Source organism: Hyperolius riggenbachi, chromosome 1, assembly GCF_040937935.1.
Source record: "Hyperolius riggenbachi isolate aHypRig1 chromosome 1, aHypRig1.pri, whole genome shotgun sequence".
In the NCBI taxonomy this organism is placed as follows: Eukaryota; Metazoa; Chordata; class Amphibia; order Anura; family Hyperoliidae; genus Hyperolius; species Hyperolius riggenbachi.
In genome coordinates, this window is record NC_090646.1 from 665,956,091 (window position 1) to 665,983,917 (window position 27,827).

A 27,827-nucleotide genomic window follows, 5' to 3' on the forward strand; every position below is an offset into this window, starting at 1 on the left:
TGTGGGGCGTGTGTATGGAGCAAGGAGTGCGCCTGGAGCCAGCGGAGGACAAGCAGCAGCCACACACGTAATGTATAGCTTATGCTGGGCACCCGGGGGGACACGTAATGTATAGCTTATGCTGGGCACCCGGGGGGACATGTAATGTATAGCTTATGCTGGGCACCCGGGGGGACACGTAATGTATAGCTTATGCTCGGCACCCGGGGAGACACGTAATGTATAGCTTATGCTGGGCACCCGGGGGGACACGTAATGTATAGCTTATGGGGGGACACGTAATGTATAGCTTATGCTGGGCACCCGGGGGGACACGTAATGTATAGCTTATGGGGGGACACGTAATGTATAGCTTATGCTCGGCACCCGGGGAGACACGTAATGTATAGCTTATGCTGGGCACCCGGGGGGACACGTAATGTATAGCTTATGGGGGGACACGTAATGTATAGCTTATGCTGGGCACCCGGGGAGGACATTAGAAATGAGGGGAGACAACGCCGGGGGATTCATTGCTCATCCCGATATCACACGCTGTTGCCGCCACCCACCTGATCACGCAAGTCAGCCCTACATCTCGCAGTATGTGCAATCGACTAATGCAACCAAATGTGGCCCTAAATTGGTCGCATTGTCGGTCGGGCATGCACTTGATGGCACCAATTTTTATCCAATTTGAATATTATAATTGAATTGGATGGTTGATTGACCGCCAAGTTGCCTGATGTATGGCTACCTTATGGCTGATCCCACTGGAGCAATGTGACTTTTACACCATCACACCCGCTGCCGGCAGCATTATCCAGTGACTGCGCTTCTGCTACAGGTACTGAAATACTGACAAATCACAACATTAAAAGAGGTAAGAAAACTCTATAAAATCACTTTGTGATTCTAATGGTTGTTTGGAGATTAGTTCTGTGAGACAAGCCAGTGTGCACATTATTTATATACAGCGCTGCCCATAATTATTCATACCCCTGGCAAATTTGGACTTAAAAGTTACTTTTATTCAACCAGCAAGTAATTTTTTGATGAGAAATGACATAGGTGTCTCCCAAAGGATAATAAGACAACGTACAAGAGGCATTATTGTGGGGAAAAAACAAAACATTTATTAGCCTTTATTTACATTTGAGCAAAAAGTATCCAGTCCAAAATTATTCATACCCTTCTCAATAATCAATAAAAAAGCCTTTATTGGCTATTACAGCAATCAAACGCTTTCTATAATTGCAGACCCGCTTTTTACATGTCTCCACAGGTATTTTTGCCCATTCATCTTTAGCAATGAGCTCCAAATCTTTCAGGTTTGAGAGTCGTCTTGCCATCATCCTGATCCTTAGCTCCCTCCACAGATTCTCAATTGAATTCAAGTCCGCACACTGGCTGGGCCACTCCAAAACTTTAAAGCGGACCCAAACCAACATTTTTTTTAATTCAAAATATTTAATTGCAACACTGACACATACAAAGCTAAATAAACACTCCTTCAAGCCTATGAGCATTTCAGCGCATGCTTTTCACCCTTCTCTTTTCATAACTAGGGTTATACAGGTGGCAGCCATTAGCAATTCCTCCATTGCCGGACACCACCTACTGCACCAGTTTGCCGGATTCTGTCCTGGCAATATGAAAGGAAGGGAGCGATTCCTCCAATAAATGTAAAATATTTTAGATTTGTCATCATGCAGCTGAAAAAAAGGCTGCTATTTATTATTAGAATTTAGAAAATAGATTTTATTTCTGAAATCTTGTATTTTTAATTTAGGTCCACTTTAATGTTGTTGTCTGCTAACCATTTCTTCACCACTTTTGCTGTGTGTTTTGGGCCATTGTCATGCTGAAATGTCAACTGGTGCCCAAGGCCAAGCTTCTCTGCAGACTGCCTGATGTCATTGAGAATCCTCGTGTATTACTTTTTTCATGGCACCTTTTACTGTGATTAGGTTCCCTGGTCCATTGGCTGAAAAACACCCCCAAAGCATTAGGTTCCCACCACCATGTTTGACAATGGTGATAGTGTTCTTTGGGTTGAAGGCTTCTCCTTTTTTAAGCCAAATGAAGGAAACATCATTGTGACCAAACAATTCCATTTTTGTTTCATCTGGCCATAACACAGACCAGAAGTGTTCTTCTTTGTCCAGATGAGTATTTGCAAAGGCCAAGCGAGCTTTTGTGTGCCTTATCTGGAAAGTGGCGTCCTCCTTGTTCTGCATCTGTGAAACTCAGCAGTGTGCAGTGTCCGTTGGATTGTCTGCCTTGAGACACTGCCACCAGCAGAGCCCATATTCACCAGGATGGCCTTGGTGGTGATCCTTGGATTCTTTTTCACTTCTCTCCCTATCCTCCTGGCCAGCACAGGTGTCACTTCGCGGCTTCCGACCACGTTGTAACGATCGGTGGGCGCAGAGAGTATCTGATTTACCGGTGATCTGCAGTATCGCCGGAAATACAGATATATACCAGATTATAAGTGATCTGCAGTCTCACCGATAATCCGATATACAAACTAACCTCTGTTCGCCTGAGTAGAGTGTAGTGTTTTGGTGTAACAGTAACACTAGGAGGCCTAGGCCTCAGTGCAGCAAGGAGAACTGCACGTATTCCTTCTGCAGACCTGAGCTCTCCAAGACGGGAGGAGTCAGACTGACAGTAGGAAGGAAAGTCCGAGAGTGACACTCAGGAAGAAGTGTCACTAACAGGACTGGGAACCGCCTCCAATCGTGAGGTCGGTTCTCGAGGTCAGACAAGCCAGGTCGTACACACACGGACAGATAAAGTACAAATACAGTAGGCAAAGGCGGAGTCAAAGTACAGGCAGGGTTCGGCAACGGGGTATCAGATATATCGGGGTACAAAATCAGGAGGCAGAAACAGAGTCTTGGAACGAGCCGAGGTTCGGCAACAGAGTATCAGAAATATCGAGGTACAAGGTCAGAGTTCAGGAGGATAGTCGAGGCAGGCAAAAGTCATAACATATAATCACAATCAAACTAGTACTTTAGCTATCAAATATCTAGCTAAGTGTAGGATTACAGCTCCAGCTGGTCCCGGCACACTTCAGGATCTGACTACGGATCTGGGTGCTCCCACGTATGTGATCGCACGCCAGACAAAGAGCAAGTGAACAACCAGCAGTATATATACTCTAGGACCTTTCCAGGACCTCCCTAATTGCTGGTCCAATGAGAGCAGTGGAATTTGTCAGCTGACCCAGCTGGTCAGCCGACACCCTTCTAACTGTTATTTAAACTCTGCCTTTCTGCTCGCGCGCGTGTAAGTCTGAATCTTGGTGGACTATCAGTCCCAGCCACACCAGTACTGTCATGCAATGTATCTAGTGCGGGGGCCGCCTCTGATGCGGATTCCGCCGCACTGCCTATGCGGCATGCAGCGTTTTTTCCGCGTTGTGACGCCATGCTGGACGCGGAAACAGCCGCCTCACCTTGAGAGACGGCGGCATTTCCGCGTTTCCTTACAGTACCCCCCCCCCCGAGGAGTGGACTCCGGACAACTCCTACCAGGTTTCTCGGGATGTAAGGCATGAAACTCCCTTCTTAACTCGTCTGCATGCATGCGTGAACCCGGTACCCATTGTCTCTCCTCAATGCCGTACCCTTTCCAATGTACGAGGTACTGAACCGAGTTTTGAACCGTGCGGGAATCTAAAATCTTTTCCACTTCATATTCAGGTTGGGCATCTACTAACACAGGAGGAGGAGGAGTGGGACCCACCTGGACTGCGGGTTTAAGAAGTGATACGTGGAAGGACCTCACTCCCCGCATGCTGGTGGGAAGATCAACGGTATATGTGACCTCGTTGATCTTCCTAGCAACCGGGAATGGACCCACGAACCTGGGACCAAGTTTGTCAGAAGGTTGTCTCAGGGTCAAGTGACGTGTAGATACCCAGACCAAGTCCCCTGGTCTGAACCTCCACTCCACTGAGCGTTTTTTGTCAGCTTGACCCTTCTGACTCAAAAACGCCTTTTGTAAACTATCTCTCACCGTGCGCCAAATGTCTTTAAAAGACCTCTGCCAGGCCTCCAGAGCTGGAAACGGGGTGGAGGCCACTGGAAATGGTGAGAACTTGGGCAATTTTCCAGACACAACCTGGAACGGAGAGAATCCGGTGGAAGAGCTTTTCAAATTATTTTGTGCGAACTCCGCGAAGGGCAGAAATTTAACCCAGTCGCTCTGCGTCTCCGCAACGTAGCACCTCAAAAATTGCTCCAATGACTGGTTGATTCTCTCCGTTTGCCCATTGGTCTGTGGGTGGTAGCCCGATGAAAATGACAGCTTCATGCCCATCTGTTGGCAGAATGCCCTCCAGAATCTAGAAACGAACTGGACTCCCCGATCCGACACTATGTTCTCCGGAATGCCGTGCAGCCGGAAGACATGTGTAATAAACAAGTCGACCAATTCCTGGGCTGAGGGGAGTCCTTTCAAGGGCACGAAATGGGCCATTTTACTGAAGCGGTCGACTACCACCCAAATGACCGACATACCTTCTGACTTGGGAAGTTCGCCCACAAAATCCATGGACAAATGAGTCCATGGCTCACTCGGGGTGGGTAAAGGCTGCAAGGTACCCACAGGTGCCAGCCGGGAGGGTTTACTCTTAGCGCAAACTGCACACTCCCTAACGAACTCCTTGCAGTCTGCTGCTAAAGAAGGCCACCAGGCACACCTGGATACTAGATCCTGAGTTCTAGATGCCCCAGGGTGTCCCGCATTCTTGTGAGAATGAAACATCTGCAAAGTGCGGAGACGAAAGGGTAGGGGTACAAACATCACCCCTTCAGGTTTCCCTTCGGGGACATCCTGCTGAAAAGGCCTCAGGGTCTCTATCCAGTCCTCCCAAGTCTCAGCTGCCGCTAACACTAGCCTCTGTGGGATAATGGACTCTGGTGCAGGAGGCTCGGCTGTCTCTGGCTCAAAGCATCTGGACAGAGCATCTGCCTTAACGTTCTTGCTGCCCGGGGTGTATGTAATCAGGAACCTGAACCTCGAAAAAAATAACGACCATCGAGCCTGACGGGGACTTAACCTCTTAGCCCCCTCGATGTATTCCAGGTTTTTGTGATCGGTGTATACCGTAATCATATGCTCTGCTCCTTCCAGCCAATGACGCCACTCCTCAAAGGCAAGTTTAATGGCAAGGAGCTCTCTGTTGCCTATATCGTAGTTTCTCTCTGCCGGAGAGAACCTACGAGAGAAATAGGCACAGGGATGTAATCTTCCCTGCAACCCTGATCGCTGAGACAGCACAGCCCCTACCCCGACCTCTGAGGCGTCCACCTCAACAATAAAGGGGTAAGAAGTGTCAACGTGCCTCAGAATGGGTGCTGAGCAAAACAAGTCTTTCAGAGTGGAGAATGCTCGTAGAGCTTCTGGAGTCCAGTGGTTAGTATCTGCCCCTTTTTTTGTAAGACTGGTGAGGGGTGAAATGACCGTGGAATACCCCTTTATGAACCTTCTGTAATAGTTCGCAAAGCCTAAGAACCGCTGTAAAGATTTTAACCCCACGGGTTGGGGCCACTCTAACACAGCAGAGACTTTGGCGGGATCCATACACAGGCCCGTGGTGGAAATAATGTAACCCAGAAAGGCGACAGATGTTACTTCGAAAATACATTTCTCAAGTTTAGCGTATAACGAGTTTTGTCTTAGTTTGCTGAGTACAAATTTCACATGCGTTCTGTGCTCAGAGAGGTTGTTGGAGAAAACAAGTATATTGTCTAGATAGACCAGCACGAATCTCCCCAACACCTCTCTGAAGACCTCGTTGATGAGTTCCTGGAAAACGGCCGGGGCATTACATAACCCAAAGGGCATCACTAGGTACTCGTAATGCCCGTCTGGCGTGTTAAAGGCCGTTTTCCACTCATCACCCTTTCTTATGCGTACCAGGTTGTACGCGCCCCGTAAATCCAGTTTTGAGAAGATCTTGGCGTCTGTGACCTGCGTAAATAAATCGTCTATCAGGGGTAACGGATATCGGTTCTTTACCGTGATTTTATTCAGTCCCCGGTAATCGATACAGGGCCGCAGGCCCCCGTCTTTCTTTTTAACGAAAAAGAAACCTGCTCCAGCAGGCGATCGGGACGGACGAATGAAACCCTTGGCTAAATTCTCACGGATATATTCTTGCATGGCCAACTTTTCTGGCCCAGATAAATTGTACAGATGACCCCGAGGAGGCATACAACCAGAACGGATATCTATGGGGCAATCAAAAGAGCGATGTGGGGGTAATTTGTCTGCTGCCTTGGGACAGAACACATCAGAATATTCTAAATATTGCTCAGGTACCCCTTGTACATGAACCCTGGTTTGGCCCAGTGTCACCTTCCCTAAACATTGCTGAAAGCAGCGTGCTGACCAAGAAACCAGTTGGCCGGTGGCCCAATCGATGTGCGGAGAATGAAGGTGCAACCATGGCATGCCGAGTATAATGGTGGAAGTAGACATATGCAACACCAAGAATTGTAATTTTTCCCAGTGCAGAACCCCTATGGTGACTCCCACCTCTGGTGTCTGAGACAGTGGGTGACTCCCTTGCAGAGGAGAGTCATCCACTGCCGTAACCTGGATGGGTGGTTGTACAGGTGTGAGTGGGATACCCAATTTCTTAGCAAACTCAAAATCCATAAAATTTGCCGCGGAGCCTGAATCGATAAAGGCTTCCGTGACCTCGGTTTTATCTTCCCACGTAATGGTGCAGGGAAGAAGCAACCGTTTTTCTTCTAAGGGTAAAAGTCGGACGCCCAGGGTGTTACCCCCTACCACTCCTAGGCGGTAGCGTTTTCCCGGCTTATTAGGGCAGTTTCGTACTATATGCCCCCCTTCAGCGCAATACAGACACAGCTGTTCGATCATTCTCCGTCTTCGCTCCACCTGGGTCAATTTTGACCGACCAATCTGTATTGGCTCGGATGGAAGCAAGACCGGAGAAGACGAAACAGTAGGAGGTGGAATCACTGGGGCTGTGGCATAAGACACCCCTCTGACACGGGAACTACCCCTGGTCTGCCTTTGGTAGCCCAGCCTGCGGTCGATCCGGATGGCCGCTGAGATGGCCTCATCGACTGTTCTGGGTTCGGGCTGACTTAACATCATGTCAGAGACCTCATCGGACAGCCCTGACAAGAAACAATCTAACAGGGCATGAGTGTCCCACCTGGCCGTAACTGACCACCTCCTAAACTCGGCCGCGTAATCTTCGACCGGACCTTCGCCTTGACGCAATAGCTTGAGCTTCCGCTCAGAAGTCGAGGCAAGGTCTGGATCGTCGTAAATTACCGCCATAGCCTTAAAGAATTCCTCTACAGAGGTAAGCGCTTTGTCTCCGGTGGGCAGGCTATATGCCCATGACTGGGAGTCGCCGGACAACAAAGTTTTAATAAACGTGACCCTCTGGGTCTCAGTACCCGAAGATTGGGGTCTCAACTCAAAATAGGAAAATACTCTACTCCTAAAATTCCGGAAGTCAGATCTGTGGCCGGAAAAGCTTTCAGGGACAGGCATACGTATGTCAGAGCTAGGAGAGGATCGCACATGATTCACTGATGTCTGGAGGGTTTGTACAGACCCTGATAGGGCATCAATAAGAGTTATGTGGGTGCCCAGTACTTGATTGATGTTGTCCACCGAAGCGGCAAGTACACCCAGACAATCAGTGTTTGCGTCCATTTTGTATTTTGGTCTGGCGTTCTGTAACGATCGGTGGGCGCAGAGAGTATCTGATTTACCGGTGATCTGCAGTATCGCCGGAAATACAGATATATACCAGATTATAAGTGATCTGCAGTCTCACCGATAATCCGATATACAAACTAACCTCTGTTCGCCTGAGTAGAGTGTAGTGTTTTGGTGTAACAGTAACACTAGGAGGCCTAGGCCTCAGTGCAGCAAGGAGAACTGCACGTATTCCTTCTGCAGACCTGAGCTCTCCAAGACGGGAGGAGTCAGACTGACAGTAGGAAGGAAAGTCCGAGAGTGACACTCAGGAAGAAGTGTCACTAACAGGACTGGGAACCGCCTCCAATCGTGAGGTCGGTTCTCGAGGTCAGACAAGCCAGGTCGTACACACACGGACAGATAAAGTACAAATACAGTAGGCAAAGGCGGAGTCAAAGTACAGGCAGGGTTCGGCAACGGGGTATCAGATATATCGGGGTACAAAATCAGGAGGCAGAAACAGAGTCTTGGAACGAGCCGAGGTTCGGCAACAGAGTATCAGAAATATCGAGGTACAAGGTCAGAGTTCAGGAGGATAGTCGAGGCAGGCAAAAGTCATAACATATAATCACAATCAAACTAGTACTTTAGCTATCAAATATCTAGCTAAGTGTAGGATTACAGCTCCAGCTGGTCCCGGCACACTTCAGGATCTGACTACGGATCTGGGTGCTCCCACGTATGTGATCGCACGCCAGACAAAGAGCAAGTGAACAACCAGCAGTATATATACTCTAGGACCTTTCCAGGACCTCCCTAATTGCTGGTCCAATGAGAGCAGTGGAATTTGTCAGCTGACCCAGCTGGTCAGCCGACACCCTTCTAACTGTTATTTAAACTCTGCCTTTCTGCTCGCGCGCGTGTAAGTCTGAATCTTGGTGGACTATCAGTCCCAGCCACACCAGTACTGTCATGCAATGTATCTAGTGCGGGGGCCGCCTCTGATGCGGATTCCGCCGCACTGCCTATGCGGCATGCAGCGTTTTTTCCGCGTTGTGACGCCATGCTGGACGCGGAAACAGCCGCCTCACCTTGAGAGACGGCGGCATTTCCGCGTTTCCTTACACACGTCCTCTGAGATTTTCCATAGTGCGGAACATCTTGTATTTTTTTTTTATAATACTTTGCACTGTAGCCATTGGAACTTGAAAACATTTAGAAATGGCCTTGTAGCCCTTTCCTGACTTTTGAGCAGCCGCAATGTGCAGCCACAGGTTCTCACTGAGCTCCTTTGTCTTAGCCATGACTGTCCACAAACCAACGCAGAGAGCTGTTGTTTTTCACCTGTTCAGTTGATTAACCACCTGAGCGGTCTGGACGAGCTCAGCTCGTCCAACACCGCCGGAGGTCGCCGCTCAGGCCCTGCTGGGCCGATTTTTATCAAATAAAAAGCAGCACACGCAGCCGGCACTTTGCCAGCCGCGTGTGCTGCCTGATCGCCGCCGCTCTGCGGCGATTCGCCGCGAGCAGCGGCGAAAGAGGGCCCCCCTAGCCGCCTGAGCCCTGCGCAGCCGGAACAAAAAGTTCCGGCCAGCGCTAAGGGCTGGATCGGAGGCGGCTGACGTCAGGACGTCGGCTGACGTCGATGACGTCACTCCGCTCGTCGCTATGGCGACGATATAAGCAAAACAAGGAAGGCCGCTCATTGCGGCCTTCCTTGTTTATTATGGGCGCCGGAGGCGATCGGAAGATCGCCTCCGGAGCGCCCTCTAGTGGGCTTTCATGCAGCCAACTTTCAGTTGGCTGCATGAAATAGTTTTTTTTTTATTTAAAAAAAACCCTCCCGCAGCCACCCTGGCGATTTAATCAGAACGCCAGGGTGGTTAAAACAGCTGTTCTTAACACTAAATTTACCAGTCCTGCGCAAATCTGCATACATTCCCTGGACCTCACACCTACTAGCACCCCTGCTGAGTTTTTTAACATGCCATCAGCTCCATTGTTCTCTTTCTTTTGTTCTGAAAACACATCCATTACCTGTAAGGCCTGGTACATTTGCATTTGTTTATTTGCCCATCTCACATCCCCCCAACCAGAGAGTTTTGTTCTTTGTGTTCCAGACTGATACTGTAATCAAGGAGCTCTTGTTGGTGTTTCAATGTGCACTGTGTGGGTAGAGGAGGACAGAAGCAAGTCACTCGTGCTTCACTGCGCAAGCTGGACCCACAAAGTCTGCTAAGGTTTGTCATTGCCATAGTACATATGATATTTATAGAAACCCACGACGGACAATTTCTTTACTTCACTCTCACTTAAAAATAACATAGAATTTTTGCGTTTCGCGCAATCGCAAATTTTCACGTGAAACGATAACAATAACGTTTTCGCTCATAAACGTGAATTTTCGCGCAAAACCAATATAGATAAATGTTATCGTTTCATGCGAAACTTGCCGTGCTATCAGTTAGCACTCTTTTGTGAATCAAGCCCAGTCTTGTTTTTTTTAGGTGCATAAATTGTCAAGGAGACACTGCCGCTTCTAAGCACTGAAGTGGAGAATACCTCTCGCTGTGCAGTGTCTTTTGCAAGCTGAGGAAATTCACGCCGGACTTTAATCACTGTGCCCAATAGCGTTGTTTTGCGCTGCAGCAGTCTGTGCGACAGTGACAGAAATTGTTCGTCATGACATTTCTCCCATCATCCAAAAATGGCTCCATCAGATTCATGACCACGTTCTCTGCCAGCCTCTCTCCCTTCTGACGACTGGGGTCCTTTCCCAAGTAAGGAGATGCATTGCAGACATATTTGGTCTCCAAATCCGTGGCCATCCGGAACTTGACCCCAAATTTGTCTGGCTTGGTTTCATATGTTGTGAATAGCCAGCCTAATTGCATTACAGTATCTGCCATACTGCCATAAATGCCATGGCAATGGAATGCCTCAGTCTGTCATCATTTGTCATGTCAATGGAACACTGCCAAAAGTGCCAATTGCCCTCTGATTGCATTTTGTTGCATGAATGGGCAACAGAGTTCCGTGTCGGTGTGGGTTTCCTCTGGGCTATCCGGTTTCCTCCCACATCCCAAAAACATACAGATAAGTTAATTGGCTTCCCCATAAAATTGGCCCTAGATGACGATACATACACTACATGATACATATGTAGACATACTTTATGATGATGACAGGGACTAGATTGTGAGCCCCTCTGAGGGACAGTTAGTGACGAGACAATATACTCTGTACAGTGCTGTGTAATATGTCGGCGCTATATAAATACTTAAATAAAATAAAATCTGCCCCTGCCTTTCCACCCATACTGCCCTCACTCATGCAACCCCCAATATCTGCTACAGGCACCCCTACCCCACCTCTGTTTCACCTCAGACACTTTGTCTACACTTCAGAGTCCTCTACACTTCACACTATTTGTGTACAAACATACATTGGAGACTAAAGTGTTAGCAAGTTTTCATTGTATTCATGTCATTGTATCAGCAACTTTTTATTCTGTTTTCACACAATTTTTTTTATAAAAGACTTGTGTCTCCATATATTGGGAATGTGTGTCTTTAATATTTGCAGGTCAGTGAATGTAGGGGATATTTTTTATAGATATGGTAGGCATTTCTGAAGGTTTCCAAGTCTCACACAGCCACTCTGAGTAAATAAATGAAAAAGTGCCAAGCCTTACAGGTAATGGGTGGTTTGCACAACAATAGATTGAAGATAATCAACCCTGAAGACCTGTGAAAATCTCAGCAGGGGTGAATAACACCTGTGGCCTTGCAACAGAAAATAGAAAACTCGGTAATTCTAGTGTTAATTAATCAGGATAATTAGGATGTTTTAGAACAGTTTAGACTATTAGGAATGGTATAGAACTTTGGATTTTCCCACAGACTGACAGTTTGTGACGGGTATGAATAATTTTGGACAGGACACTTTGCTCAAATGTAAATAAAAGCTGAGAAATGTTTTTCCCACAATAATGCCTCCTGTACATCGTCTTATCTTTTGGGAGTCACCTATGTCATTTCTCATAAAAAAATGACTTACTAGTTGAATAAAAGTAACTTTAAGTCAAAATTTGCCAGGGGTATGAATAATTATGGGCAGCACTGTATATAGGGATGAGGCCGGGCTCACACTGGACATTACAATGACCCACTGACAAGAGACAACTGATTTGGGAGGGGCTGGGGGTGGAGTTTTGATATTCTTGTCACGTCTGATTTCCATAGAAAGCACTAATGAGAACAGACGTTAGCCATTTTTGTTGTGGGCATATATAGTGTATGGGGAGGGGGGGACCAGAAATGTTGTAGAAGACATTGGATATGGTGAATATGGATACGTCTGAATGGATCTTATAGACAACACAATCTGCAGACATGGCCATTTATTCATTTGTCTACAGCCTTGAAATGCCCTTATTTGTCACATATACACAGAGCCAGGTGTACTGGGGGTTGCAGTACAGATGTACCCCCAAACCAACCACAATCCCCCCGTAATCCCTCCCCAGTCACTGCAATGGGTGTCACATATACACAGAGCCAGGTGTACTGGGGGCTGCAGTATGGATGTACCCCCAAACCAGCTACAATCCCCCAATAATCCCTCCCCAGTCACTGCAATGGGTGTCACATATACACAGAGCCAGGTGTACTGGGGGCTGCAGTATGGATGGACCCCCAAACCAGCCACAATCCCCCAAAATCCCTCCCCCAGTCACTGCAATGGGTGTCACATATACACAGAGCCAAATGTACTGGGGACTGCAGTATGGATGTACCCCCAAACCAGCCACAATCCCCCCATAATCCCTCCCCCAGTCACTGCAATGGGTGTCACATATACACAGAGCCAGGAGTACTGGGGGCTGCAGTATGGATGTACCCCCAAACCAGCCACAATCCCCCATAATCACTCCCCCAGTCACTGCAATGGGTGTCACATATACACAGAGCCAGGTGTACTGGGGGCTGCAGTATGGATGTACCCCCAAACCAGCCACAATCCCCCCATAATCCCTCCCCCAGTCACTGCAATGGATGTCACATATACACAGAGCCAGGTATACTGGGGGCTGCAGTATGGATGTACCCCCAAACCAGCCACAATCCCCCCATAATCCCTCCCCCAGTCACTGCAATGGGTGTCACTTATACACAGAGCCAGGTGTACTGGGGGCTGCAGTATGGATGTACCCCCAAACCAGCCACAATCCCCCATAATCCCTCCCCAGTCACTGCAATGGATGTCACATATACACAGAGCCAGGTGTACTGGGGGCTGCAGTATGGATGTACCCCCAAACCAGGCATAATCCCCCCAATAATCCCTCCCCCAGTCACTGCAATGGTTGTCACATATATACAGAGCCAGGTGTACTGGGGGGCTGCAGTATGGATGTATCCCCAAACCAGCCATAATCCCCCCATAATCCCTCGCCCAGTCACTGCAATGGGTGTCACATATACACACAGCCAGGTGCACTGGGGGCTGCAGTATGGATGTACCCCCAAACCAGCCACAATCTCCTATAATCCCTCCCCCAGTCACTGCAGTGGGTGTCACATATACACAGAGCCAGGTGTACTGGGGGCTGCAGTATGGATGTACCCCCAAACCAGCCACAATCCCCCATAATCCCTCCCCCAGTCATTGCAATGGGTGTCACTATTGGGGAATGTTAGAATGGAAAATGATGATGAAGTAAAGGGAAATATTTCTGCTGATCTCTGCTGCAATCAGGACTGTTATACTCACAGCAATTCCTCTATCCGGCTTGTTGTCAGAGCCGCCATCAGGACACTGAATTCATCACCCCCCAGCCTGTTACCAGACAGGTTCAGCTTCCTCAGAGTTTGGTTATTCCCAATCCCAGATGCCAGGTGGGGGCAGCAACTGGAGGGCAGATCATTATCCCCCAAACTGCAGGAGAAGAGAAGAATATTACCAGAGATCTATAAAAACTGCATACAATTTGTATGATTTTTAATCAAATGAATAAATATATTTTTGATAATATTTAACAAGCAAGGCAGCAGTGGTGTAGAGGTTAGCGCTCTCGCCTTGCAGCACTGGGTCTCCAGTTCAATTCCCAGCCAGGTCAACATCTGCAAGGAGTTTGTATGCTCTCCCCGTGTCTGTGTGGGTTTCCTCTGGGCACTCCGGTTTCCTCCCACATCCCAAAAACATACAGATAAGTTAATTGGCTTACCCCTAAATTGGCCCAAGACTATGATACATGCACTACACAATACACACATAGACCTAGGACTATGGTAGGGATTAGATTGTGAGCCCCTCTGAGGGACAGTTAGTGAGAAGACAATATACTCTGCACAGCGCTGCGTAATATGTTGGCACTATATGAATACTTAAATAAATATACAAGAATTTAGACTTTTAATCAAACCTTAAAATGAAAATGCTGCCATACATATGTCCACAGCTAGAGGGCAGCATAATTTTATTGCTCATAAGTAATTCTGCTTGCTCTGTGTTACACAACACAATCGTATTTTAATTCAATCCACTGTATAAAATATGTGACATGAATATTCTAGTATTACCACTTGCAGGCAGCAATTGGAACCTCATAGATATTAGTGTACAATGTACAGCCCTGCTACAGCGAGTTCAGGTCACCTCACACAGCAGACTGACTCACACAGGAGGGCACTCATCCCCCACATTGTCAGAAGAAGGTAAATGGGATGATCTGTCCCATCTATGACAGTGTTACAGGGGGTGCCTCTGGGCATGCTGGGGGTGCTATTTACTTATTGGAAAGCCCAGGATGCCTCCTATCACCTGTGCAGAATGTGAGGTCTGTTTATTATAATCCAGACTGCAGACACAGAGGAGATGTTACCAGACAATTACAGGAGACTCCATCATGTCCTAAATAAAGGTGACCCTACACTGATATCAGGAAATGCAATTAGTCTTTCAGTACGGGTGTCCTTGCTTACATGATGCTGAGAAATAGAGCTGAAAACAGCATTTCTGTTACAGGAAACACTTTATATCACTGAGGAAGCTTACATGGATTTTAATTAGCTTTTTTTTCACACACCCTGCTAAGTAAATAGTTATCCTACCTAATAAAACACAAGTGTCTCTGCGTCCCATGCCCCTGTGTGTATTTTTTTGCAGTGCGCATGTGCAGAGAGGGACGCAGAGACACTGAGGAGTGCTGGGGGAATGACGCAGCAGGGGGCCAGGAGGGGAAGGCGTATGTGTGGGGCGGGCGGGCCTCGCACCTTTTTATATGGGCTAAGGTCACTAGTACATGTAGAAACTCAGTGTGGTATTTGAGGGTTACCTTTGTGCACATAGCTGCTGACAGTCTGATTGGTGCAGGACCTGATGTTACTGTTTCTTCAGATAGTTATACATAGCGATGCACGCTGTGTATGCTATGTGCATGTGTATGTGTCAGGGCTGGTCATACTGCAAGCACTTTGCTAATGTTATGCTATAAAGGTGGCCATACATCTAGCGAGGATGGGCAGATTCGGCCAAGAGACAAATCTCTCTAACTAAATCTGATTAGAGAGAGATCTGTCTGCTGCCCATACACCACAGGCCAATACCCGATCAATTCCATGCTGAAACTGATCAGGACTCGGCCTTGTGACGCTGCATCTGGACCCCTAGTCCACCCTGTCCCCTTAATGTTTAATGTCCCCCGGGTGCCCAGTGCAAGCTATATATTACCTGTCCATGGCTGCTGCTTGTCCTCCGCTGGCTCTGAGCTCCCTCCGTTCTCCATACACGCGCCACGTGGTTGCCTAGTAATGTGGGCGGGACTGTGATGCCTGACATCACACATGTGCCCTTACAAGGTAACCATGTGAGGCGTGTGTATGGAGCAAGGAGTGCGCCTGGAGCCAGCGGAGGACAAGCAGCAGCCACACACGTAATGTATAGCTTATGCTGGGCACCCGGGGAGACACGTAATGTATAGCTTATGCTGGGCACCCGGGGGACACGTAATGTATAGCTTATGCTGGGCACCCGGGGAGACACGTAATGTATAGCTTATGCTGGGCACCCGGGGGGACACGTAATGTATAGCTTATGCTGGACACCCGGGGAGGACATTAGAAATGAGGGGAGACAACACCGGGGGATTCATTGCTCATCCCGATATCACACGCTGTTGCAGCCACCCACCTGATCATGCAAGTCAGCCCTACATCTCGCAGTATGTGCAATCGACTAATGCAACCAAATGTGGCCCTAAATTGATCACATTGTCGGTCGGGCATGCATTTGATGGCACCAATTTTTATCCAATTTGATTATTATAATTGAATTGGATGGTTGATTTGCCGCCAAGTCGCTGGATGTATGGCTGCCTTATGGCTGATCCCACTGGAGCAATGTGACTTTTACACCATCACACCCACTGCCGGCAGCATTATCCATTACGGTGCTTCTGCTACAGGTACTGAAATACTAAAAAAAAAATAAAAAAATCACGAAATTAAAAAAGGTAAGAAATATCTATAAAATCACTTTGGGCTCGATTCACAAGTCGGTGCTAACCTAGTTAGCACGCCTAAAAAACATTAGGCGTGATAACCATTGCACCACGCTGGTGAAAAGCCAGTTTAGGTGTGATAAGTTTAGATCGCGCGCAAAGTCCAGAACGCAAAGCAGAGCCATTAAACTCTATGCGAAGTGCACCAAACTTTGCTAGCGCAAAACTTTTGATCAGCTGTGCACTGCGGTGCTAACCCAGTTGTTGCTATAGTTATCACGCCTAAACTTATCACACCTAAACGTATCATGCCTAAACTCAGTTTAGGCGTGATAGGGGGCTTTTCACCAGGGTGCTAACTGTTAGCACCGCTTTGTGAATCAAGCCTTTTGTGTTTATAATGGTTGTTTGGAGATTTGTTCTGTGAAACAAGCCAGTGTGTCCATTATTTAGGCTGGGTCCACACTAGGTCCGGAAACGTATCCGTGGCTGCGTTTTTCAAACCTGATGAAAAACGGAGTCCCGGATACTAATGTTTAAAATAGCAGCCAGCCTCACCCAAGTAAAAAACGGATCCGTCTGCGTTTGCGGGGATCCGTTTTCAAAACCTGAACGGAAGGTCTGGACCTGCTGCATTTTCACGCAACGGATCAGGACCACGGATACACGCAGGGGTAGTGAAAGTAATGAGAAAACGCATCTCCAGCTCCACAGGCAAAAAACGGATGTGAAAACGGATAGCCTGAGCTTTATGATTGGCCCAAAAAATCCTCCCACTCCTTCCTAATGATAGAGACGTTTTAAAACCTGAACGGAAACTGATACAAAACTGATGCAAAACTGATGCACTTTCATCAGTTTGCAGTACGGTGGGTACTTCCCCTGATCCGGACTGCAGTGTCCGTCCTGCAACCGGGTCTAGTGTGGACCCAGCCTTACAGTGGTTTGCAAAAGTATTCGGCCCCCTTGAAGTTTTCCACATTTTGTCACATTGCTGCCACAAACATGAATCAATTTTATTGGAATTCCATGTGAAAGACCAATACAAAGTGGTGTACACGTGAGAAGTGGAACGAAAATCATACATGATTCCAAACATTTTTTACAAATAAATAACTGCAAAGTGGTGTGTGCGTAATTATTCAGCCCCCTTTGGTCTGAGTGCAGTCAGTTGCCCATAGACATTGCCTGATGAGTGCTAATGACTAAATAGAGTGCACGTGTGTAATCTAATGTCACTACAAATACATCTGTTCTGTGACGGCCTCAGAGGTTGTCTAAGAGCATATTGGGAGCAACAACACCGTGAAGTCCAAAGAACACACAAGACAGGTCAGGGATAAAGTTATTGAGAAATTTAAAGCAGGCTTAGGCTACAAAAAGATTTCCAAAGCCTTAAACATCCCACGGAGCACTGTTCAAGCGATCATTCAGAAATGGAAGGAGTATGGCACAACTGTAAACCTACCAAGACAAGGCCGTCCACCTAAACTCACAGGCCGAACAAGGAGAGCGCTGATCAGAAATGCAGTAAAGAGGCCCATGGTGACTCTGGACGAGCTGCAGAGATCTACAGCTCAGGTGGGGGAATCTGTCCATAGGACAACTATTAGTTGTGCACTGCACAAAGTTGGCATTTATGGAAGAGTGGCAAGAACAAAGCCATTGTTAACAGAAAAGCATAAGAAGTCCCGTTTGCAGTTTGCCACAAGCCATGTGGGGAACACAGCAAACATGTAGAAGAAGATGTTCTGGTCAGATGAGACCAAAATGGAACTATTTGGCCAAAATGCAAAACACTATGTGTGGTGGAAAACTAACACTGCACATCACTCTGAACACACCATCCCCACTGCCAAATATGGTGGTGGCAGCATCATGCTCTGGGGGTGCTTCTCTTCAGCAGGGACAGGGAAGCTGGTCAGAGTTGATGGGAAGGTGGATGGAGCCAAATACAGGGCAATCTTGGAAGAAAACCTCTTGGAGTCTGCAAAAGACTTGAGACTGGAGCGGAGGTTCACCTTCCAGCAGGACAACGACCCTAAACATAAAGCCAGAGCAACAAAGGAATGGTTTAAAACAAAACATATCCATGTGTTAGAATGTCCCAGTCAAAGTCCAGATCTAAATCCAATCGAGAATCTGTGGCAAGATCTCAAAACTGCTGTTCACAAACGCTGTCCATCTAATCTGACTAAGCTGGAGCCGTTTTGCAAAGAAAAATGGGCAAGGATTTCAGTCTCTAGATGTGCAAAGCTGGTAGAGACATACCCTAAAAGACTGGCAGCTGTAATTGCAGCAAAAGGTGGTTCTACAAAGTATTGACTCAGGGGGCCGAATAATAACGCACACCCCACTTTGCAGTTATTGATTTGTAAAAAATGTTTGGAATCATGAATGATTTTTGTTCCACTTCTCACATGTACACCACTTTGTATTGGTCTTTCACATGGAATTCCAATAAAATTGATTCATGTTTGTGGAAGTAATGTGACAAAATGTGGAAAACTTCAAGGAGGCCGAATACTTTTGCAAACCACTGTGTATACAGTGCTGCCCATAATTATTCATACCCCTGTCACATTTTGACTTAAAAGTTACTTTTATTCAACCAGCAAGTCATTTTTTGATGGGAAATGACCAGGGCTGTGGAGTCGGAGTCGTGGAGTCGGAGCAATTTTGGGTGCCTGGAGTCGGAGTTGGGAAAAAATGCACTGACTCTGACTCCTAATGAATTTGTAACTGTAATTAAAATAGAAAATATGATAAAATGTTCTATTTCTCACATAATAGTCATTAAAAATAATGTATACATACAGTATATATACAGTAATAGCTGTGCTCAGTCCACAAAAATGAAATAAACCAATCAAAATGAGTTACTTGTGCTGCTTCAATAAAGCAGTCCCCGTATTTTTAAAGTCAGATATACATATCTGATTGTGACTGTATATATGATGTGTACACAGGAATCTCTTATATATACTAAATAACATCATGCTGTAAGTATAAAGCCTGATGTGTAGCTGTGCCACTAATAGAGATGGTCAATGAGATGGAAATAATTCTGCATTGATGCTGATTTATGCAAATGTACGCACTCTCTTTGCTCATGAAATCAAATAATTTGATATGTTGTTAAAATTTGGTTTGGTGACTACAAATTAAAGGGTACCTGAGACGGATGAAAAGTAAAGTTTTATACATACCTGGGGCTTCCTCCAGCCCCCTTCAGGCCAATCAGTCCCTCGCTGTCCTCCTCCGCCACCTGGATCTTCTGCTATGAGTCCTGGTAATTCAGCCAGTCAGCACAGTCCAGCCACGTGCCGCTCCCACAGCCATGAGCATTCTGTACCTGCGCAATAGTGCTGCGCAGGTGTAGTACGCTCCCGGCGGCGGAGTGTGTGCATGCGCACTACACTAGACTGGCTCAAGTACCTGGACTCATAGCAGAAGATCCAGGTGGCGGAGGAGGACAGTGAGGGACTGATTAGCCTGAAGGGGGCTGGAGGAAGCCCCAGGTATGTATAAAACTTTAATTTCATCTGTCTCAGGTTTACTTTGTTGCACAGTAGTACTATACTCTACATATGCACTCTCCACAGAGCTGCAGGGAATCCACTGAGAATATTGTGCACATTGAACACAGAGGTGTTGTCTGTCACCAATAAACCTGGTTCAGATTGTTGATGAAGAATGTGTAATAGAGGAAGAATGTGTAATAGAGAAAGAATCTCCTCATTCTCCTGCAGAGTACCTGCACATCACTCTTACATGTACCCACAGTTACATTGTCTAGGGCCTGATCCATGTTCAGATTGTGCATGAAGAATGTGTAAGGGCCCGTTTCCACTATCGCGAATCTGCATGCGTTTCCTGCATGCAGATTCGCACAGCCAATACAAGTGGATGGGCCTGTTTCCACTTGTCAGTTTTCCTGAGCGTTTTTCTGTGCAGGATTTTTCTGCACGGCAGAGCCCTCAGAATTCGCGTGTGGAATGCATGCGAATCACCGCTAATGCATATAATAGGGAAATCGCCTGTGGCTTTGCTATGCGAATTTTCATGCGAATTCGCATGGAAATCAATGGAAAAGCACACCGGCACTGCCATGTTTAAATTCGCATACAGCGTCATCCATGCGAATTCGCACGAAAATTTGCTTACAACCGCATGCGAAATTCGCATCCGCATGCAAATTTTTACTGCGGCGATTCGCCCCGCACAAGTGGAAACGGGCCCTAATAGAGGAGAGGAAGAATCTCCTCATTCCCCTGCAGAGTACCTGCACATCACTCTTACATGTACCCACAGTTACATTGCCTAGGACCTGATAGATGTTCTTTGTTCCGGTTTGTACCTTTTACAAGTACTCTTACCAAGGACTAGTTTTAGTCTAAAGGGAATAAATATAGTAGTCTACATATCCTTCTCACTTCAGTTGTCTTGTAAAATTCCTAAGCGTTGGCAGTTAACCTCCTGGGCGATAATCCCGAGCTGAAAAAAATTATGCAAATCGGCCCACCAGGGCCTGAGAAATCCTCCTGCGCGATAGCAGGAGGATTTCTCAGGCCCTGGTGGGCCGATTTGCATAAATTTTTTTTTGTTACACGCAGCTAGCACTTTGCTAGCTGCGTGTAACTTCCGATCACCGCCGCTCGCCGCCGATCCGTCGCTACCCGCCGTGCCGCGCAGCCCCCCCAGACCCCTTGCGCAGCCTGGCCAATCAGTGCCAGGCAGCGCTGAGGGGTGGATCGGGACTCCCTCTGATGTCCCGACGTCCATGACGTCGGTGACGTCATCCCGCCCCGTCGCCATGGCGACCGGGGAAGCCCAGCAGGAAATCCCGTTCTGAACGGGATTTCCTGCTTACTCTGATCGCCGAAGGCGATCGGAGTGGGTGGGGGGATGCCGCTGCGCAGCAGCTATCATGTAGCGAGCTAAGGGCTCACTACATGATTTAAAAAATAAAAAGCTAAAAAAAAAAAGTGCTGCGCCCCCTCCTGGGCGATGCAATTGTATCGCCCAGAAGGTTAAGAGACGAATTTCACGTTACATACTTTTAATCAACAAAATTGTAATGTGCAAATTAGAGGAGTCAGAGGAATCCTAAACTAAGAAGTCGGAGTTGGTGGAATCCTAAACTGAGGAGTCGGAGTCGGTGGGTTTTTTGACCGACTCCACAGCCCTGGAAATGACATAGGTGTCTCCCAAAAGATAATAAGACAATGTACAAGAGGCATTGTTGTAGAAAAAACAAACAAACATTTATTAGCCTTTATTTACATTTGAGCAAAAAGTGTCCAGTCCAAAATTATTCATACCCTTCTCAATCTATATATAAAATCGTGTGTGTGTGTGCGTGTGCGTGTGTCACGCGAAAACGGCTTGACCGATTTCAACGAGACTTGGTATACAGATCCCTTACTACCTGGGATGATATGTTCTGGGGGTCTCGGGTCCCCCCCCTGCATAAGTGGGCGGAGCTACAAACAGCAAATCAGATTTCACCCATTCACGTCAGTGGAAAAAATGTAAAAGGCTGTCATTCTAACAGTAATCAAGCCAGAGTCCCCACACATGGCACAGTTGGTCACTTGGTGACCGAGGTTACAAATCCAGGAAAAGTGGGCGGAGCATAAAACAGCCAATTAAATTTCAGCCATTCATTTTAAATGGGAAAATGTAAACTGCAGCCATTCTTAGACTGTTAATCGCAGGGTTCTCAAACTTGACACAGTTGGTCACTGGGTGAATGCGATTAAGATTCAAGAAAATGGGTGGAGCCTACAAATCCAATCAAAATTCACCTATTGATTTTTAAGGGGAATATTTAAACTGCTGCCATTCTTACACTTTTAATGGCAGAGGCTTCAAACTTGCTACAGTCGATTATTGGCTGACTGGGGTCCAAATTCACTAAAGGGGCGGGGCCACATACAGCCAATCAGATTTCTTTGGTGGATAAACTGCTTCCATTCACACATTTTTGATGCCAGGAACCTGAAAGCTCACAAACTTGGTTATTGAGTGACTGTGTGTCAAGGTTACAAAAAGTGGGCGGAGCCAAAAACAACTTTTACTGGGAAAATATAAACTGCAGCCATTCTTACACCGTTAATGGTAGTTCTCAAACTTTGCCCAGTTGGTCATTGGGTGACTGAGATTAAGATTTTGGAAGGTGGGTGGAGCCTACAACAGCCAATAAAAAAATCACGTTTTGATTTTCAAAGGGAATACTTAAGCTGCTACCATTCTCTTATACTGTTCAAAGCAGATGCCTCAAACCTGGTACAGTTGGTCACTGGGTGACTAGGGTCCAAATTCAGAAAGGGGGCGGAGCCACAAACAGCCAGATTTGTTTATTTTTCAATGGGAATATACAAAGTATTGATACCAAGGACCCCAAAGCTGATAAACTTGATAATTGAGTGACTGCATGTCAAAGGTAGAAAAAGTGGGCGGTGCCAACAACTACATTTTTTACATGGCAGGGTTCCCAAACTTTACACAATTGGCCACTGGGTGACTGGAATGAATATTCAGAAATGTGGGTGGAGCCTACAACAGCCAATCAAAATGTACCTATTGATTTTCAAGGGGAATATTCACATTGCTACCATTCTTACACTGTTAATGGCAGAGGCCTCAAACCTGATACAGTCAGTCATTGGGTGACTGGGGTACAAATTCACTAAAGGGGTAGAGCCACAAACAGCCAATCAGATTTGATAGATTGATTTCAGCCGTTCTGTTATTGGCAGGGTTCTCAAATGTGACACAGTTGGACACTGGGTGACTGGGACTAATATTCAGGAAAGTGGGTGGAGCCTACAGCAGCCAATCAAAATTCACCTTTTGATTTTCAAGGGGAATATTTACATTGCTGCCATTCTTACACTCTTAATGGCAGAGTTCTAAAATCTGTTACAGTCAGTCACTGGCAGACTGGGATTTAAATTCTGAAGGGAGCGGGCCAAAAACAGGCAATCAGATTTGTTTAATTTCAATGGTAAAATGCAACTTATTGATGCCAAAGACCCCAAAGCTCATAAACTTGGTCATTAAGTGACTGTATGTCAAGGTTAGAAATAGTGGGCAGAGCCAAAAACAACTAACTTTTTACATGGGAAAATATAAACTGCAGCTTTTCTTACACTGTTAATGGCAGGGTTCTCAAACTTCACACAGTTGGTCACTGGGCGACTAGGATTAATATTCGGAAAAGTGGGTGGAGCCTACAAGAGCCAATCAAAATTCACCTATTGATTTTAAAGGGGAATATTGAAACTGCAGCCATTCTTACACTATTAGTAGCAGATGCCTCAAACCTGCTACAGTCGGTCGTTAAGTGTCTGGGGTTCAAATTCAGTAAAGGGTCTGAGCTAAAAACAGCCAATCAGATTTCTTTGCTGGATAAACTGCTTCCATTAGCACAATTTTGATGCCAGGAACCCAAAAGCTCACAAACTTGGTCATTGAGTAGTGACTGTGTGTCCAGGTTACAAAAACTGGGTGGAGTTAAAAACAGATTTTTCTGGGAAATTGTAAACTGCAGCCCTTTTTCACTTTTAATGGCAGGGTTCTCAAACTTAGCATAGCTGGTTACTGGGTGACTGGGATGAATATTCACAAAAGTGGGTGGAGCCTACAAATGCCAATCAAAAATCACATGTAGCTTTTCAAGGAGAATATTAAAATTGCTGCCATTCTTGCACTGTTAATGGCACAAGCCTCAAACCTGGTACAGTTGGTAATTGGGTCACTGGGGTTCAAATTCAGAAAAGGGGACAGAGCCACAAACAGTGAATCAGATTTGTTTTATTTCATGGGAAAATACAAATTATTGATGTCAAGGACCCCAAAGCTCATAAACTTGGTCATTGAGTAGTGATTTTGTGTCCAGGTTACAAAAAGTGGGCGGAGCCAAAAACAAATTTCACTGGGAAAGTGTAAACTGCAGCCCTTCTTACACTGTTTATGGCAGGGTTCCCAAACTTTGCCAGATGGTCACTGAGTGACTGAGATTAATATTCAGGGAAGAGGGTGGAGCCTATAATAGCCAATCAAAATTCACCTGTTGATTTTCAAGTGGAATATTAAAATTGCTGCCATTTTTACACTGTTAATAGCAGATGCCTCAAACCTGATACAGTTGGTCATTGGGTGACTGGGGTTCAAATGCTGGAGAGGGGGTGAAGCCACAAACAGCCAATCTGATTTGTTTAATTTCTATGGGAATATACAAATTATTGTTGCCAAGGACCCCACAGCTCACAAACTTGGTCATTGAGTGTTTGTGCGTTAGGGTTAAAAAGTGGGCGGAGGCAACACCAGTCAAATGCATACACAGGCAACGCCAGGTCATCAGTGGGTGGAGACAAATACAAATTTCACTGGGAAAATGTAAACTGCAGCCATTCCTACAGTGTTAATGGCAGGGTTTTTAAACTTTGCACAGTTGGTCACTGGGTGACTGGGATTCATATTCAGAAAAGTGGGTGGAGCCTACAAAAGTGAATCAAACTTCACCTATTGCTTCTCAAGGGGAATATTTAATTGCTACCATTCTTGCACTGTTAATGGCACAGGCCTCAAACCTGGTACAGTTGGTTATTGGGTGACTGGGGTTCAAATTCAGAAAAGGGGGTGGAGCCACAAACAGCCAATTCGATTTTTTCATTTCAATGCAAATTATGTATACCAAAGACGGCAAAGTTAACAAACTTGGTCATTGAGTAATTGTGTGTTAGGGTTAGAAAAAGTGGGTGGAGCCGACACCAGCCAGATACATACCCGGGCAATGCCGGGCAATCAGCTAGTAATCAATAAAAAAGCCTTTATTGGCTATTACAGCAATCAAACGCTTTCTATAATGGCAGACCAGCTTTTTGCACGTCTCCACAGGTATTTTTGCCCATTCATCTTTAGCAATGAGCTCCAAATCTTTCAGGTTTGAGGGTCGTCTTGCCATCATCCTGATCCTTAGCGCCCTCCACATATTCTCAATTGGATTCAAGTTCGCACACTGGCTGGGCCACTCCAAAACTTTAAAGCGGACCCAAACCAAAAATTTTTTTAATTCAAAATATTTAGTTGCAACACTCTGACACATACAAAAGCTAAATAAACACTCCTTCAAGCCGATGAGCATTTCAGCGCATGCTTTTCACCCTTCTCTTTTCATAACTAGGGTTATACAGGTGGCAGCCATTAGCAATTCCTCCTTTGCCGGACACCACCTACTGCACCAGTCTGCCGGATTCTGTCCCGGTAATATGAAAGAAAGGGAGGGGTTCCTCCAATAAATGTAAAATATTTTAGATTTGTCATCATGCAGCTGAAAAAAAGGCTGCTATTTATTATTATAATTTAGAAAATAGATTTTATTTCTGAAATCTTGTATTTTTAATTTAGGTCCACTTTAATGTTGTTGTCTGCTAACCATTTCTTCACCACTTTTGCTGTGTGTTTTAGGTCATTGTCATGCTGAAATGTCAACTGGTGCCCAAGGCCAAGCTTCTCTGCAGACTGCCTGATGTCATTGAGAATCCTCGTGTATTACTTTTTTCATGGCACCTTTTACTGTGATTAGGTTCCCTGGTCCATTGGCTGGAAAACACCCCCAAAGCATTAGGTTCCCACCACCATGTTTGACAGTGGGGATGGTGTTCTTTGGGTTGAAGGCTTCTCCTTTTTTAAGCCAAATGAGGGAAACATCATTGTGACCAAACAATTCCATTTTTTTTTCATCTGACCATAACACATAAGACCAGAAGTGTGCTTTTTTGTCCAGATGAGTATTTGCAAAGGCCAAGCGAGCTTTTGTGTGCCTTATCTGGAGAAGTGGCGTTCTACTTGGTCTGCATCCGTGGAACCCAGCAGTGTGCAGTGTCTGTTGGATTGTCTGCCTTGAGACACTGCCACCAGCAGAGCCCAGATTCACCAGGAAGGCCTTAGTTGTGGTCCTTGGATTCTTTTTCACCTCTCTTGCTATCCTCCTGGCCAGCACAGGTGTCACTTTTGGCTTCCGACCACGTCCTCTAGAGATTTTCCAAAGTGCGGAACATTTTGTATTTTTTTATAATACTTTGCACTGTAGCCATTGGAACTTGAAACCATTTAGAAATGGCCTTGCAGCCCTTTCCTGAGTTGAGAGCAGCCACAATGTGCAGCCACAGGTCCTTACTGAGCTCCTTTGTCTTAGCCATGCCTGTCCACAAACCAACTGCAGAGAGCTGCTGTTTTTCACCTGTTGAGTTGATTAAAACACCTGTTCCCAATTAATCAGGGTAATTAGGATGCTTTAGAACAGCTTGGACTATTTGGAATGGTATAGAACTTTGGATTTTCCCGCAGACTGTGACAGTTTGTGGCGGGTATGAATAATTTGGAAACTTTGCTAAAATGTAAATAAAAGCTGAGAAATGTTTTTTCCACAATAATGCCTCTTGTACATCGTCTTTATATAGATGCAAATATCTCAGCAACACTATCTATTGTGTGTGCTAGGACACAAAAGTCAAGCAAAGAAAGGAGAACAAGTCCTCTTAAACAGCACCACACAATTATAGTATTCAAAAAGTACAATATTTATTATTATCAATTCGTATTAAATCACTATAGAACAATGGTTTAAAAACAATTAAAATCAGTCATGCTGCCAATCATAATCACAATGAGTATGCATATACATAATAAGTATATATATTAAATTAGTAAGTGCCTAATATTGAACTATATACCTGAATTTAATCAAGGAAAAACACACTATGGAGTGCTCAATGCAGAGCTACTCCCAGTGATAGAACCCGGGTTCAGTATTGAGCTAGGAAAATAGTGCAATATTACCTCAATAACAATAATGGGTGAACACACAGTGTATATAAACAACCATCAATATGATGCAATATAAACTATAAGATGCAATATGATCATACAACCTAATAAGCAAGTGCAATTTGTGAGATTATGACACTCAGACCAGTAACTATGATACTGCGCACTATAGGAAGGGACACAGCATGAAGAAGCATTATACTTATCCGGATGGCGCAATGGATCGGCAGCAGAGCAGTAAGGGAGCCCCAGGCGGATATCTCCACCGGTTCCGTGGCAGCGACGCCACTTTATCAAGAGCAGGGGGGACTCGTGTGGTGTAATGGCGAAAGACGCCAAGTTTTATAGTGAAGGAGGCGGAGATCACGTGGTCGCGTGACGTACGCAAGTCACGCGCTCCGCCTAACCAATAGCGCTACAGAAGGCAAGAGGGACGGAAGGAGAGGGACGTGGAGACCACGCTGGAGCGCAAACAGGAAGTAAGTATCAGGGAATACAATATAGACTATGTTATGCATGCGGATTACGCCAGCAATGCCAAGTAACAGTTTGAGTGTCACATTCCCACATTATAAATACCTAAAAAAGCATAATAAATAATCCGCATTACAGCAATACATCTGTATTGATCACAACAATATATTCATTGTGCACTCCAATCATAACATCATACATGAGTTCCATTTCCTGTTATATAAGCACTTTTGATACCCCGAGGACTCCAATTGAGGTGCCTCAAGGCATAATGTCCTAGGATAAAAGATCTAAAAGTTCCCAGTGTCCATTTATTCCATGT

At 45.8% G+C, this 27,827-nt stretch overlaps 1 protein-coding gene and 1 long non-coding RNA gene across 3 annotated transcripts in view; one reads left to right on the forward strand and one right to left on the reverse strand.

The window, feature by feature from the left end:
• Nucleotides 1–26,528, forward strand: LOC137532385 (uncharacterized). Its single transcript, XR_011023913.1, has 3 exons — nucleotides 1–67; nucleotides 9,810–9,929; nucleotides 25,670–26,528. It is a non-coding gene; the product is annotated as an uncharacterized lncRNA (long non-coding RNA).
• Nucleotides 1–27,827, reverse strand: part of LOC137532344 (NACHT, LRR and PYD domains-containing protein 3-like) — a 475,094-nt gene that overhangs the window by 165,446 nt on the left and 281,821 nt on the right. For both annotated transcript variants that reach the window (XM_068252758.1, XM_068252754.1), the window contains exon 10: nucleotides 13,465–13,629. In XM_068252758.1, coding sequence (XP_068108859.1) covers nucleotides 13,465–13,629 — 165 coding nt within the window. The remainder of the gene's footprint in view (nucleotides 1–13,464; nucleotides 13,630–27,827) is intronic.